The sequence below is a fragment of the Bombus fervidus genome, chromosome 4 (genome assembly GCF_041682495.2).
Source record: "Bombus fervidus isolate BK054 chromosome 4, iyBomFerv1, whole genome shotgun sequence".
In the NCBI taxonomy this organism is placed as follows: Eukaryota; Metazoa; Arthropoda; class Insecta; order Hymenoptera; family Apidae; genus Bombus; species Bombus fervidus.
In genome coordinates, this window is record NC_091520.1 from 14,267,648 (window position 1) to 14,283,556 (window position 15,909).

At 38.1% G+C, this 15,909-nt stretch overlaps 1 protein-coding gene across 2 annotated transcripts in view; it reads left to right on the forward strand.

The window, feature by feature from the left end:
• Window positions 1-833: 833 nt before the first annotated feature.
• The window catches only part of Fas2 (neural cell adhesion molecule fasciclin 2), a 37,257-nt gene continuing 22,181 nt past the window's right edge, over window positions 834-15,909 (forward strand). Inside the window, exons 1-7 of one of the 2 annotated variants that reach the window (XM_074111669.1) lie at window positions 834-976; window positions 5,262-5,427; window positions 7,055-7,078; window positions 11,754-11,920; window positions 12,557-12,822; window positions 13,493-14,552; window positions 15,116-15,568. In XM_074111669.1, coding sequence (XP_073967770.1) covers window positions 886-976; window positions 5,262-5,427; window positions 7,055-7,078; window positions 11,754-11,920; window positions 12,557-12,822; window positions 13,493-14,552; window positions 15,116-15,568 — 2,227 coding nt within the window. In that variant the 5' untranslated portion in view covers window positions 834-885. The remainder of the gene's footprint in view (window positions 977-5,261; window positions 5,428-7,054; window positions 7,079-11,753; window positions 11,921-12,556; window positions 12,823-13,492; window positions 14,553-15,115; window positions 15,569-15,909) is intronic. The other variant, XM_072001311.1, reaches the window with a different exon arrangement.

Consider the following 15,909-nt stretch of genomic DNA (forward strand, 5'->3'; position numbering starts at 1 on the left):
CTTTTTCGGCGAATTGCTATGCCAACGTTGTTGATTGTTATGAGAATCAATTGTTCGGAACAGCGGTTGTTCTTCTTTGTCAATTTCACATGGATTACGCGTTTATGGATTTGCTTGTTTTTTTCATAGAGCTTCAAACCGTTGGACGATGTTGTTTTAGATGGTTAGTTTTAATCGACGATTGAAATCAATTGCTGGGTTACAGGTGATGCAAGAGGGTTGATATTCAGCATTGTAACACGTTAAACTAAATCTAATGTAAAAATCTTGTATAAATTTTACACGAGCCATAGACTTTTCAAAGCAAATTCGAAGATTCATCTCGCTATTTTTCATCCAGCGCGCTATTTCTGTGCTTTCTATCGATAACTTGTTAAAGCAACAATCTATATAAATCTCGTATGAAGCTACAAACCTAACACATATTTTTCCAAGCGTATTCGAAGATTCACCGACCCGCACTATCCATAATTTTAATTACAAGCCTATTAAATTAACACAGGCTAATCCAAAAGTCCCGTACGTGTGTTACGTGGAAGTAAACACCTAAGATTTATTCCTTGAAACAAATTGGAAGATTTCTAGCGCAAGCTGCAAGATTCCATTGGCAAATTGTTGTCGATCCTTCCGTAGACACGGGTAAAGGTTTAGTCGGTTAGCGACAAGAGAACACATGCCTCTCGGAACGTTTCCTAGTTAGACCAATTCCGTACTTTCGCTCGTCACGATTAATTAGCTTAATTCTGGCTTCCTGTTGTGCGTACCGGCGGGGCACCCAAGGATGGTTGCGTGTTACGCCGACATAACCAGCCGCATTCCGGCGTCATAGTTGACGCACGTATGTCGTCGTAAAAGCACTCGTGGCATCCGCCAAGCGTCGCGAGGATGGGCGCCGCCGAGACGTCGATCTGCATTTCCGTGCTGTGCTTATACGTCCTCAGGGCCACACCACCACCACGTGCTTTCAATCGTTTGGGTAAGAAGGTTGGATCAACCGTTGCATTCATTCAGATCGTCTGCAGTAGTGGTCTAACGAGAAGGATGACCCAATTGGTCGGATTTAATGTTATTCCCCAGTGGTTTTATTTTATAGTTATTTTATTTATAAATCTATCATTTCATTCGTATTATACGCGTTTTCTAATGCAAGATATTTAAACGAAGTAAAATTTATTAGAATTTTACAATTGATGAAACGAATAGATAATTCAATACTTTGCTGACTCACAAAGGACTAACACAAGGAAAAGTATTTGAAAATTATTAGTATAATTGCAATTTAGTTATAATTGTTGAGGTTATGAGATGTGTGAACGAAGGAACGCGTGGATAAATTGTAAGGTAGAAAATTTATTTTAATACAGAAGTGTAAATACAAATCGGAATACAATTTGAGCTGGTCCAGATCCGCGCACTAGCAGTGTTGCCCTATGACTGAAAGCCCCGAAGTCATCGTCGCCTGTCTACTGTTCATAGTCTGCCTTCGTCCCAGTCTTGTGTCTATACGTTGTCGATGGCTTCAATGCTTGAGAAAACTAAAAGATCAGATGTAGAGTTTTCTTAGAAGTGGTGACCACTTCAACAATAATTAATACGATCTTCTTATAACTTCTGCAGCTATTAAACAGATACAATTAACACTTAATTGTCTCTTTCACACTTTCTTTGAGCAGATCTTACAGAAGCATATATGTAACAACTTCACCTAAATATCGTGTCATCGTTTACTTTACACATCGTCTCCTTTAAAAGCACTCGGGAGCGAATGCAAATTTTAATGAAGATATATCAACCAGTTAACTGCGTGTGACGAGTATACACGTCAAACAGAAACTTTATTTCGGTGCGTTTGACGCGTATAGTTGTCGTCGCTTGTATTTAGTTAAACACACTAATTCTAAAACTAAATTCCATAGTTAACTGATTAAATAATACGCGCGTCGATCTTCAGCGATCTGGATCTCACAAAAGTTCCGGGACATCGAGCTTTTTAACACATCGTCAGCCCTCCCACCAGACAGTTTACCAGTTCGCCAAATCCTTTCTAGAAAATGCTTATCGCTTTCCATGTACCTCATGGGACATCGTGAGCTGCCGAGTATTTCCGAGTAATCAGCTCCATGCACGCGATCCTCTACGGTGGACAAGGACAATAGAAAGTGTCTCTTATTGTTAGAACCGCGCTAATCCTGAAGAGTATCATCGCTCCAAACAGTCATCGAGCCTAAACCTGATAACATTTCTGGTTGCCACTATCGGCAATACAATACTCTTGGAAATGGATCGACGATGCGTCGACCTTGTCGCGTGCATCTCCCCTATAAAGGAGTCGACTGTAACAGGTATATTGGCGTCAGGACTCGTGGAAATCGATCATGAGCTTGTTTCTTTTTCTAAATTCTAGAAATGTCTAAGTTCCTAAGCCTAACTTAACCCTTTTTTTACGTGCGGTAAAACTTCACAGACACCCCGCACCCTCTGGGAGAAAGGCGGCGGATGATACCGGGTTAACCTAACCTTAAGCTAAACCTAACCCTAACCTAAACCTAACCACGTAGATCCCATGTCTCGTTCGAGTAACTCGTGGACGTTGGTGCTGTGCCACGAATAACTCGAATCGTTGTGATTAAAGGTATACGACTTGAAAACAGTTATGACTCACAATAATACATTGTGGCAAGAGTGTATGTCGTGTAACTACGTCGTGAGTCAGAGACAATTTTCTACAACCCCCGTAGGTACACGTAATCCGCTTTCCCTCTTTGTATTATGTTACTTGTTCTACGATTGTTTCCCTTGAATTACTTCCGCGTGTTTTTTCTACCTCTTGAAATAATAAATCTAATAGAAGACGTACTGGAGAGCGAACTCTCGTTTCACTATAATAGTACAGAGTGGCGAACTTTACTCGAAAGAATGAAAATGTTCTGCTACCAAGTTCAACTGAACTTAGTTTACAATTCTCGGGCTGTAGATTAGGAAAATTTCATGTTTTTGTAAATATTACTAAAGGGTAGAAGTTCGTTCTATCTAGTGAATATTATAATAATAGTTCTACTCGGAATATTTTACCTATATCGATATCTTTACGTGGATTTTCTACATTTTCGCACTTCAAAATTAGTTTTAGCGGGTAATTAATTAATTCGTAGTAATTATTACTCGAGATAAAAATAAAAAATTTTGCAATTGGTTAAATCTACGAGTACAAGCCTTTCCCTGTTTAAGCGATCGTTACTTTGTGTACGATATCATCGTCAGCCTGCTGTTGCGTATACACTTGTGGGAAATTAAAGCTTCATTCACACTAACGATGGCGGTACAGTCAGATCACGTTAAGTCATAGTTACCGACGCTTACATGTAATCCAATGAGAGCACACAATAGGCGATTGGGTTAAGTCAAATAGAAACCTGTTAGCCGTAGCTTACGATCAAAACCGCGGTCAATAGTGAGGAAGGAATATGGAGGATGAGCGTTTAATCGAATCTGTACGAAATTACAGCGAACTATATATATGATTTCAGTGACAAGAAATATTGTGATATATCTGACAAAACGATATTGTGGATAGAAACAGGGACGATATGACACTATAAAATGAAAGACAGTGCGACGAGATTTTATTGTTTCTGATCGTTTAGTGCGAATGCCTCGGTAAAATCTTAGATTTTGATCAATTTGAAAGAAACTGAAAATCCTCGATTCAATCGTTACTGTGAATCAGACTTTAAAATAATGTCGTGACAAAGAATTTCTTCATGCTCCGTAGGTAAACTGGGTTATGTACATACAAATTTCATCTTTTTTACTATCACAAGATTTTAAAATATCAGAAGAAATTGTGAGATACCCAAAAAATCTCATTGTAAACTTTATTATTTTAATTTATTGAAAATCCATTTTGAAATATAAAATATATTTTTCCTTTTAATATTTTTATATGGTATAGTTTGGTACTTTTTAGAAATCGGTATATACGTGTTATGGAAATTATTTTTTAAACTTCCCTTCTTTTGTGAATGAAAATAATATTTCAAAAAGGAAATGCATCGTGTGACATCAGATGGTATTACAGAAAACGGACTTGATGGACGACATTTTTTCACCGTACAATGTGTGTACGGTGTATTCTAGAAAAGAGTCGTAAACCACAGACAATTTTTTTTCCACCCCCGTGATTGCTCTTTGTTCCGTGTTCGCCGTTATTCTCTCTGTTTGCGCACATTTTTCTGTGTCAATTTGCACCACTTTTTACCCGTTCTCGCCCTCTGTTGCTCTCTGTGTTTGCTTCAAGATATGGTACAAGTTACCGCAATATGTTTCAACAAGCGTTTTGTATTCCTAAAGAGATTGTAGACACGTGGTATCGTCATAGATTTTAAATTAAGTATGTTTTTCGTTGCAACGTAGCAATGGTATTTTTAACATTTCCTTAGAAGGTAACGTTGTTTTTGTCAGCAGATATTTTATTTTCTAAATAATATTTGAATTTAATATAATAATTATATTTTATTTTATTTTATCATATGGATAATTTTGTCATGATTCTACCACCGAACAATTTATTTATATCGGCCATAAGCTCTTGGTCTTCTTAAAATAAAAACTTGCGGTCGAATCGTACATAATAAACGAACAATCGATCAATTTTCCTCCCTCGACAGCAACATAAGATTCGCTAACTCACTAAAACTAATTCTACTAGTAAAAAACTATATTCAAATAGTTATTTATATCGTTTATACTATAAATAAACATGCTACTACGTATATAAATACAAATAAGCCTCAACATCAAATTTCACGTGCAAACAATTTCACCCGCTTGTAGCGTATGCCTTAAAATTTCGTTAGACCCAAGAAACTCAACCTCGTTATCTCATCAAAATTAGCCAATTTCACACCATAGCACGGCACGACATCGAAAACGCGTGGTAAACACGCAGATCGCCACGAAAATAACACCGCGTAATTATCAAGCGGATATAAGTGTGCGTTAGTCGAAGCGCGTTTAAAGGTGTCTGGAAAAATCAGTGCCGATTTCCCGGGACGAGATGTAATCGGGCCGTTATTATAGAATTACATGCAATTACCCGGCGCCGATTAATGCAGAGTATTCAGATCGCGTCAAGAAATTCCCCGCTTCTTTTCTCCTTAAAATTATACAAGTTCCATGTCTTTCCCTTTGAATGAAACCTCGCGTTAACGATCCATTTTGTGTCAGTCTAACGAGCGGCCGCGTCTCGATTTTGCCTGCAGCTTACGCGAAAGAACCTTCCTTGGAGATCATGCCGAGCGGGGATACACAGACGAGGCCAATCGGGTCCAGCATCATCCTGACGTGCAAACCGAAAGTCGACGACACCAAGCTGATCAAGGACATGCAATGGATCGACCCCCAGGATCACGTGATCGAATCGCTCAAGTACGTACAATAAACGTTATAACTATAACCACATAGGACTTAATTAATTAAATGTCACGTTAGAACTACTTTTGTAATTTTTTTTTTTTTTTTTTTTTTTTTAACATACGTTGACTCCTTGCCATTGTATATGCAATGCAGTATATTCTCGTCTGGAAAGGGTTGTGTAACGGCGATAATTTGTGTAATGGTAATTGCGACGATTGTAGAATGTTTATGGGGAATTTAAGAGGGTTGATTTTACGAGAGTACATTTTGAGAACAAATTACGCGCTTTTAACATCTGTTGGAGATAGTTTCATTGTGCTTCAACTTGGGGATAGTTTTAAGTATCGCGGATAAATTTAGTTTTGCGACTGGCAAATCGATGTAGAATTTTGGTATTTCCATATTTAGATTCGTTTCGAAACGTACTTCGTCTGAATGGACGAGACAGAAATAGGGTAGCTGTAGAAAATTATCTTCCAGATAGAATTTAATCTCGTGAAGATCGTAGAATTTAATTGCAGTGAAACGAAATTAAAGAACGTCATTTTTAAATTTTGCTTCTTGCGCTATCGTTCGTTTAATTATGAAAAATCAGTTGCTGGAGTAATGATGAGAATGAAAAATAATTCTACGCAGAGAAATTCAACGAATTCCGAGGAATTTTAATTCGATTTATAAGTGTTTTTAAGTAAATTTAAAGGGAATTGGATTCAATCAGATACTTCAATCTGATTGATAAATAAATATTGGTAAATTAATACAGTCTCAGTATATTTTTAACGTAGACTCAATTCTAGCTATTCGTTCAATTTAAACGAAAATATGACAGGAATATTTATTTAAAATGATATAGTACGAACCAATTCGTTTCTCTGAAGTAACTGAAAAGGATTACGTGCAATTTCGTAGGTGTAATGAATATTAAGACCTTCTGTAAACATCGACGCTTGACGTGCAATCATAACTCAAGCGGGATGCTGTGAGGCAGGAAAATAGAAAGAATAGTAGAAAGCGTTGTTACAACGCAAACAAACGTTTGTCAAGTCAGACGAGAATATACGAGCAAGGGAAGTTCACGCTTCCGAGCTTTTTTCGACAATAACAGAGCCGCCTTTAGCAGATAATTGGAAGAAGAGTATAATGGATGTGGTGTAATTTATGCAGATTCAAATATTACGAGTTTTCATAAAAATTTCTGTCGAATATATAAAACCAAATACTTTTCTCCTCCTATTTTTGTATAAGATTTCGTGAGAAAATTGATAAAAGTAAAAAAATGTATTCTTTCTGAATTATAATCATATAAAAATATTAACACGATATCTTTATTTTCTTACAATCGAATACAATGCTACAAATACTTTGTTGATAAAATTTTCTAATCTTTTTCAAAAATTTGTCTAATCTTTATCATATTGTAATTGCTGCTATAAGAAAACATACGAATAAATATATAAAACATGTATAATAAGTAGAGATATAGATTTAAAAAAATTATACCTCGCCCAATATACACGCTCAACTAACGTAACTCACATTTTTTTCCCATTTTTTTCTCTGTGAGAATAACACACGAATAGAGACACGATCGACACATCGCACTAATTTAACGAATTTCTGTCACTTATTTTGCACACAGACTCGTCGTCTTGCCGGTGGAAAGGCGAGTATACAAAACTCCATTCAAGACTTTTACACGTAACCCCGTAGTGTCATTGCCAAGTCCCTCTCTGTTCTCCGATAATCGTCCCCCTTAAATAAATATTACATATACATATATATATATATATACATACCAATATATAGATAGAATTTCCATTCACCGAAATTATTGTTAGAAAACGTTCATTTTCTTTGTACGAATACACAGCCTCACGAAAGTATTCCAACATTGGAAGGATTCCAACTTGATTAATATTTATAATCACGAAGTTGTCTCTCATAACAGCGCCAATGTAAAATGTTTCATATAACGCAAACAATAAGCGCGTAAAAGTTTGCTACGATAGGTATTCAAATACTTTCATGAGTCGATTCATGCAAATACCTGATAGATACCATCGAGCAACGTGCACACACACCATGCAACCATCAACCCTGTACCTTCACTCCCCCCATGACTGATTTACGTCTACTACAGCCCCTCTATGGAGCTCTTAATTGCTGCAGGTCAGCCCGCGAGCTAAGCGTTGCTCATTAAGCCGTTCGAGAAAAGTTTCCGCCTTCCGTAACCAAACTAACTTGTATTTGAATAGTTAAACAGAGCCAAACCCACTGCCTCTGTGCCACGTGTACCGTATACCGTTCGTTGATATAAGAAAACCCATAGCCATGCTATTTAGAAGTTAAATAAGACGACGCTCGCCACACGTCATTCAATGATAACAACGACCACCTGAGCAATTATATGCTTCTACCAGACTGCGATGTTTCTCGGAACGATCGGGATGGGAGCTGTTCGTGGAAGCAAAAGGGAAATTTCGCCGAATAAATTAGAATTATGGATCCATTTGAAATGATATTCTATCGCATGCTTGAAATTAATTCGATACTCAAAGCCAATTTCCTCTTTTATTTGATGGATATAGCGAGCCATAATCGGGGATAAAAGGATAATAATAGAAAAGTTGACATGTTATTTTTTTATTATAGTATTATTTATTTATAGCGTAATCGTGTGTATTTTAGATTAGGTGTTAGGTAAAGTAATTGGAATTTTTTCAACTTATTTTTACTGTACGTTATTATGCCATAAAAATAAAATGTTAACTTTTATAACACCCTTCCTCGTCACATTCTCCCACTACTCGATAATGTAGAAAGGGTGGACTGGAAGAAGAGAGAAATGTCAAGTTGTGACATTTCTCAGAAAATGAAAACTTATTTTTCAATATATGTATAATGTCACGGCTTCCTATTTTCTCATACATCAAAATGAAACATTATTCTATTCTGCATCGTTTTCAACTTTTACCTAGGACTACAGATAGTAGTACATTAAACTCTAAAAAATGAAAAGTATTCATTTTAAAATTACTGTCAACACAACATTTTTCGTTTCATATTATTTTATCGAACTACGTATGATCCATTTTCTTCCACCAAAATAAAGATCACAACGTTCGACAGATTAGGTTTCGTGTTTGTACAAAGATGCATCGTTGTGAAAGACGTGTCCGTAAAAGAAAGACATTTTTCGAACAATCTAATATTATCCACGAAATAGAAAGGGAAAGTGGCCTTGGGCATCCAATTAATTTGAAACGCGTAATAACAGTAGTACGTAATAATATCACAGGGGCTTGGAAAAGTACACTTCCCTGGTACTCAGCTCGCACAGCACTGGATCAACGAAACCATTCATCGTGTATTATACATTTGTGTACCCATTCGTTGATCGCGTGTAATCGCGTCTTCCGTGCGATCCTGCGCGTTTACTGACGAACGTCGAGGATCTATCCTTCCACGGCTAAATAATGTATCGCGGCGTGCGTCTTGCAAATATTGAACCCCGCGATCAAACAATCCAACGAGCGTTAACCTCGGTAACTGATTCGTCGGATCGCGTGTTTGCTCGATTACGCGGACCCCGAGCGATTTGCATAATTATGTCCGCTCGTCGCGGCGAGTAATGGCCGATAAATTCAGCGCGGGACGCGTGTACCCGCTCGAGAACCGTTTCATTAATCGTACTTACTGCCCGTGTTCACCGATTAGGCAAGAAGAAAGGGTATTATTGCATTATCGTTCGGCTAACGCTGCTATCTCCCCTGCATCGTCGCGTAATACACCGCAGCTCGAAAGTTCGTGGACACTTGCTCTTTTTTCACCCAATTAGCGATTTAGTGAGGAAATTGTAGAAAGATGATGGAAGAATTATACGAATATTATGGAAATGTTCGAGATAGCTTTATATTGTACTTTATTGTAGATCGTTGATGTTGATGCGAATTCTTATTTTTCGCGAATGCAATTAAAGAAACGGAACTCGAACAAAGGTTTGTGTAATGAGAAGTTATATGTACTTTGGTTATTTTTGTTATATGTATATTTTTATATCTTCAAATTTTTCATAAATTCTTAATTTACAGTAATAAACACTGTGGCCACTAACTTAGAAGCAGCGCTATACATACGAAACACATTCTTCTCTGTTTTCACCCATTTCCTGTCTTTCGTTTGTCTTCTCTCTCAGTTTCCCGATTCCACGTGCCACTTCTCAGTGTACCGTAATCGTCCGTAAAATGTTCTCTTTTTGGTTAACTCCGCTTAAGGTGATCTCATGGATGTTCGTAGAAATAGGGGCTGAGAAAAGGTTGAAGTTGAGTAATCGGGATACGTGGCTGGTCGTTACAGCCTGTTACTACTTGCGGTCGAAGGTGATGTTGGACTGTTACGTGGGTGAAAGCTTAACGAATGTTTGTTCAGTGGAGGAAACTCTACTGACAGAAAATTTGCAAATAGTGTAGATCACATAGAATTGGCTATGTCAAAAGTAAACCAACTATCTTTTATGCTACTGATAAATTGTAATTTAGAATTTATATTGCACGATGTAGGTGAGACTAGTCTTATTATTCTCAGTATTTGTTAAATGCTGTTAGCAAGAACCATTTTGTGAAAGAAACTAGATATTGTTACAGGCCTTTAAATTTATCCCAAGAATCTTCAAATACAATTTTGATTACTTTTGTTACTAACATGATTCGATTGTTCGAAACGATAGTTTAGAAATATCAATCATATTCGATATTCGACATACAAGACGTACTCCTTCGTGGAACCTTAATTTGATAGAAAATATGTCTACAGAGACATTTTAAAATATAAAATGTACCCTACCGACGAATAAACGACTGACCATTAATGAATTGAAATAAAATGTCGAATTTCAAGACTTGAATCGCAAAGGATTAATTAACATAAACGATTCTAACAACGAAGAAACGAAATAACGACCAACTTCAACGCAGACCCAGCTAGTATCATAACCCTCTATCACGCGTGAACCTAACAACCGATCGAACAGGGTATCAACATCATCGTTATTTGTATCTGTGCGTTCCTCTCACTGTGAGATCACCAATCTCTGAAACTCGCATTTCCTAATCGAAAGGATTCATTAAAGCGTGTATCTGTAGCAAGCTAACCATTCGAATTCGTATCGGAGCTATTCATTACGACACGATTCAACATCTCTCCCTTACCAGAACCTTATCTTCGAGCCAGTACTCTGTCATGCAGTGTTGTTAAATTGTGTGAATCCATGTGAATGCGTCTCGTTTGTACCAGTTTCCCAGGTCATGCACAACACGAAAGACGACGAAATTGCTGGCTGTCCGCGTTCACCAGTTTAGGATCCAGGTAGAACCAATCTTCCGTCTTTGAGAGAGGTTTTGGTTCGATCTGGCTCTTACGTCGAATTAAGGTCGATCGATTTGCGAACCGGCTGATCCTTCGAAACCAGCCCATCGATCCGAATTCGACGCGGCACTATGCTCTCACCGCGTGTACAGCCCCGCCTCGTAACAATATTTCACCGATATCGGCTCGGTGTTTCGCGTTAGAATACGGATTAGATGTTTTGCCAACGATTTATGAGCTGCACGATGCGTCTCGGATATTTCGGCCGATCTGATTCGAAAGATATTCGGCGGTACAAAGTGTTACATTGAGAGTTTCGTTTTGTTTTAACCCCTTAACGCTCGAATCTTGCATTTAAAATGTTGCTTTATAGATTTTCTAATTTCGTAGAAATAAAGCGAAGATTAGGTGGAAAGAGCTTTTATTCCTAAACTAGTTAAAAGATTGGTAAGTTAAAATAAGTAAGATTAGCAATGAAATTAGTTAAAAAATAAGTTCGTTTGTATAGATTGATAAAGTAACAAGTAATAAACGTGAAATTCAGAAACAAAGGTATCCACCTTTTCTAAAAGAATTATTCAACGTGTTTCAACTATTTCTGCACGAATTTATTTATATAACGTGAGCGTTAAATGGTTAATATTTATTCTTTCTTCGCTCTCATAGTGACTCTTTCTAATAATAAGTAGCGTTGTATTAATGTTTAAATAATAAAGCATAACTATTTTGTGGAAGAAAGTAACGATGTTGAAAAAAGCACATGTGTAACGCGTGTCCTAATTAATAGAACATCGATCTCTGAATTTACTCGTGAAACACTGAGCCAATTCTTCTATTCACTCTGCAACATTCCACCTGAACATATCACTCATCGTCATCACCATTATCGTTATAGAATGTTATCATCACTAGAATGGTTGTGTAACGTATGAAAAGTTGATGTAATAATAGTGATTTTTAATTATCCCGTATAGCACTCCGGGTAATTCGCAGCCACCGATGTACACGGAATTGCTCCAGGACAATAGCTTGTCTTTGTTCTTCAACTCTCTGCAAGAACAACAGGCTGGGAAATACACGTGCAAGGCCACTTACGCGAATTCGATTCAGCTGGAGAAGTCTGTGACGATCGATACCATAGGTGAGCGAAAGATTTAAATAAAGTTCAATCTTAAAGGGAAATATTTCAAATTCAAGTTCTTGCCATTTTAATTTCCTCGTTTGAAACATTTCACGGCGTTTCGAGAAAAAGCATTAATAAATCCCCTCAAGGGAAGTTTCAACAGAACCAAATTAAAAGTCGTGTTTTTATATCTCAAATATTTAAGCTTGCAGACTTGGAATTTGGAACATTAAAAGTTTCCATTTAGCTTTAATTAAATTTTCGTTTAACTCGTAGTGTAGGAAACATTGAAATTTTTCTCGGTTCAATTTCTCGAATTCTACAAACGTTCCAGCTATAAAAATCCCAGAGGTTGTCGGATGTAAAAATCACATCCAAACAAAAATCTCGTTTGCAAGCTATATTTTTCTTTATCCGTGTTGTTTCACAAGTTTCCATCGCAAAAAGTAGTACAACAATTTACGTATTTCACAAATGCAAACAATCCTTTGTATAACATTTTCTGGGATCTGTTTAGAGACAAACGAAAAATGTTCGCCAGAAGTCTATGTAAACGTTTAAAAAATTCTGTAGAACGAAATTTCCAAGCTTTAGTCTAGATAAATAAAGAAGCAGTGTACACAAAAGTATCAAAGAGTAATTACTGTTTCGTAGTTGCGATCACTTGGGACAATGCACCGCCCAATCAATATCCTATTCTGGGAGAAGACTACGCTATTCAGTGTAAAGTGCGGGCAAGGCCTTCACCCTCGGTCGACTGGCTGTACAACGGCGAATTAATTAAGACGAACGACCACTACATTATAGACACGTATGCTCTGAAGATCAAGAACGTTCAAGAATCCGACGACGGCATCTACACTTGCCGTGCTTACGTGTTGACCACTGGAGAGCTGAAGGAACGACCTATTCGCGTCGAGGTGGGTATTCGTTCGTCAATGTTATTTCAGGACTACTGATATTCGTGTAAATTCTACTTCGAAATTAAATAAGACCTCCTATAGCGCGATAAGAATGTTTTATTTATAAATGTTTCTATGATATTATTTCTTTTAAAAGCATTTCCTTTACACTGGTATTTTCCAAATCGAATTATACGCTACACACAGCATCGCGTTATATAAGGGTCTAGTGTATTGTAATTAGGCGTAGAGATTAATTTGATACCTTCCCGACAATGCCGTACAAATTAAATCATAAATTGAGAGTAAATAAAAAATCAAAAAACACATATCATATGCATGAACGTCGAAAACACGACAGAACCACGTCACAAGCACAAATTTAAAGAAAAAGTCGTATCAAAAACCCACGCCCGATATCGAACACCTCTAAAGAACAAGCTACGGTACTACCTAATTATGATAAGTAAACAATACGGCAAACAAAAGCTACTACACGGTCCAGGTAAAGTCAAATATCAGACAGAATTTCGTCCATCCATTCCCCTCTAGTTTGTATACCCACCGCGTTGCACATAGTTCCATCTCCCTTGGAAGGTTCGGCCGGAGTAGCTGCGCCAATTATTCCCAATCCCAGCCATAATGCCGCCACAGCTATCACGGAACAGGTTTGCATTTCATTTAACAGGTCCACATACGGCCGACGGTGGAGGAGTTCCCCGCCCCGGTGGATGTGATCGAAGGGGAAGACGCAAGCATACGATGCAAAGCTCATGGCAAACCGCCGCCAAAATTCACCTGGGTGAAATCGCTCACGCACCAGAATCTTTCGAACGCCAATCGCTTTGGGGTGGACTCTGATACGGGAATATTAACTATCACGAACGTGAATCGCGAAGATGCAGGGGAGTATCAATGCACGGCGATAAATTTAGCCGGTGAAGCGAACACGAACATCAGGGTGAACGTGATCGTGAAGCCAAAGATCATGGAGTTCTTGAACAGTACCGTGGTACAGGATAACGAGGCGAATCTTGTCTGCAAGGCCTTTGGCAAACCTCCACCCCAAGTCACCTTTAGGAAGCTGACCGACGAGAAACCGTACGTGAAAGGGACGCAACTAGACGATGATAGAATCATGCTGACGAACAGTGCCGATGACACGAACGGCGAAACGATCGGTACATTGACGATCAATAAATCACTCAGATCAAACGATGGACTCTATGAATGTATCGCCGAGAACGCAGGAGGCGAAGCGCGTAGAAACGGTCATTTAACTGTCGAATTTCCGCCATCGTTCGCTTCCATGCAGAGCACAAGCTTTTGGTCATGGGAGCAGAGACCTGTGAACATCAGTTGCATCGCCGAGAGCATACCGAACGCTACCATTCGCTGGACCATGTATGGCGATCAGAAAATCGACAATGACAACATGATCAAGCAGCTGGGCAACGGTCCTCTGTCTACCCTGATGATTGTCCCGCTGGACAAGCGGTATTACACCACTTACAAGTGCATCGCGTCTAACAAGCACGGCACGCGAGAACGCAATATCGAATTGAGAGAGGCCACGAAGCCGGCAGAAGTGTCGCAGGCGAAGATGTCTGAAATTACCGCCACGACGATTAAATTCGATCTCGTGCCACCTAGCTCCAATCCTGAACTCCCTACGAGGACAATTACCGTGCAGTATAAGGAGGATGGGCAGACCTGGATGATGGCGAAAAACAAAACGTGGTCTACTAGTGAGTAGAGTTAATTTTAGAGCTACCAAAATTTCTTTCTATCATCTAATGAATAGTTATGGTTATTTATTAACCATGATTGATCCTTATCCATCTGTTTGAATTCTTCATCCCTTTTTTTATTCATTATAGCTTTTCTCTTCCCACTCATGGAGTAATCAATCACCTATCATACTTCCCTATGTGAAGTCCATCCAAACTAATTATGTATACCTTCTTTTTATTTATCTAGTGAATAATTCTCCAATTTCATAGATATGTACACTATGAAAGATCACTGTCATGGTATCAATCCGTGGACTAGTTATTCCTTTTCTTATTTATTTATCAAGTTAAAGATATTTCCACAATTGCAACTTTTATATACTTAAATCATTATACAAAAAGCCTGCATCTAAACTAACTATCCTTTTTATATTTATTATTCAAATTTCCTCTCATCACTCAATAATCTTCCCAATCATACATCAAATACACTGCGAAAAACATTTCCACGATGACAGCTCTTGTACTTATTGTTAGCTAACTCTCTCTAAACTAGTTATCCCTTTCATTGTTTGCAGATTCATCCTACGTTCTGGAAGATCTGAAACCACAGACTTCGTACGAGTTCCGATTCGCAGCTAGAAACGTGGTCGGCCTTGGTAACTGGGGAGCGTACCATCGCGAAATCACGCCCGGAAGGACATTCCCGAACGAACCAAAGATAGTGATGCCTAGCGCAGAGTACGATGTTTCCAGGTTCAACAATCAATACGAGCTAACTTGGTTGGCGCCAGCCGATAACGGCGAGCCGATTGACATGTACCAGATCAAATACTGTCAAATAAAACGCGTTTCCGGCGAGTGGGAGGTGTTAGAGAATACCTGTCGAATAGAAGACATCAAGACACAAGGAAGGCTGAAACACTGGATCAAGAACTTATACTCCGACACGTTCTACAAAGTGGAACTGAAGGCGCACAACATAATGGGTTTCAGTAAGCCAGGCTCTGGGAAGTTTAAGACCGCCAGAGGTAAGTTTCTATCTTTTAACTCTCCCTTCTTTTTTTTCTATCTTCTCTTTACACCTTTTTTCTTACACCGTTTTTAACCATACAGTAGCTCGCCAAACTATTCGAATACTTGTAAGAATTTTCCGTGAATGAATGTTTAACCTTTCAGAGGCTAAACCGATCAACGTTACTTTTCGTAGATTGTCTGATTTTATTGCCTAAGAACGCGATTAATATTGTGATTTTCAATAAATTTAATTCGTTCCTTCGTTGAGGGTTGATGATTTAAATAATAGTAAATTTTAAGGTAAATTTTACAAAATCGTCTGGTACATCATTGTTCCTTTGTAATTATACCGATA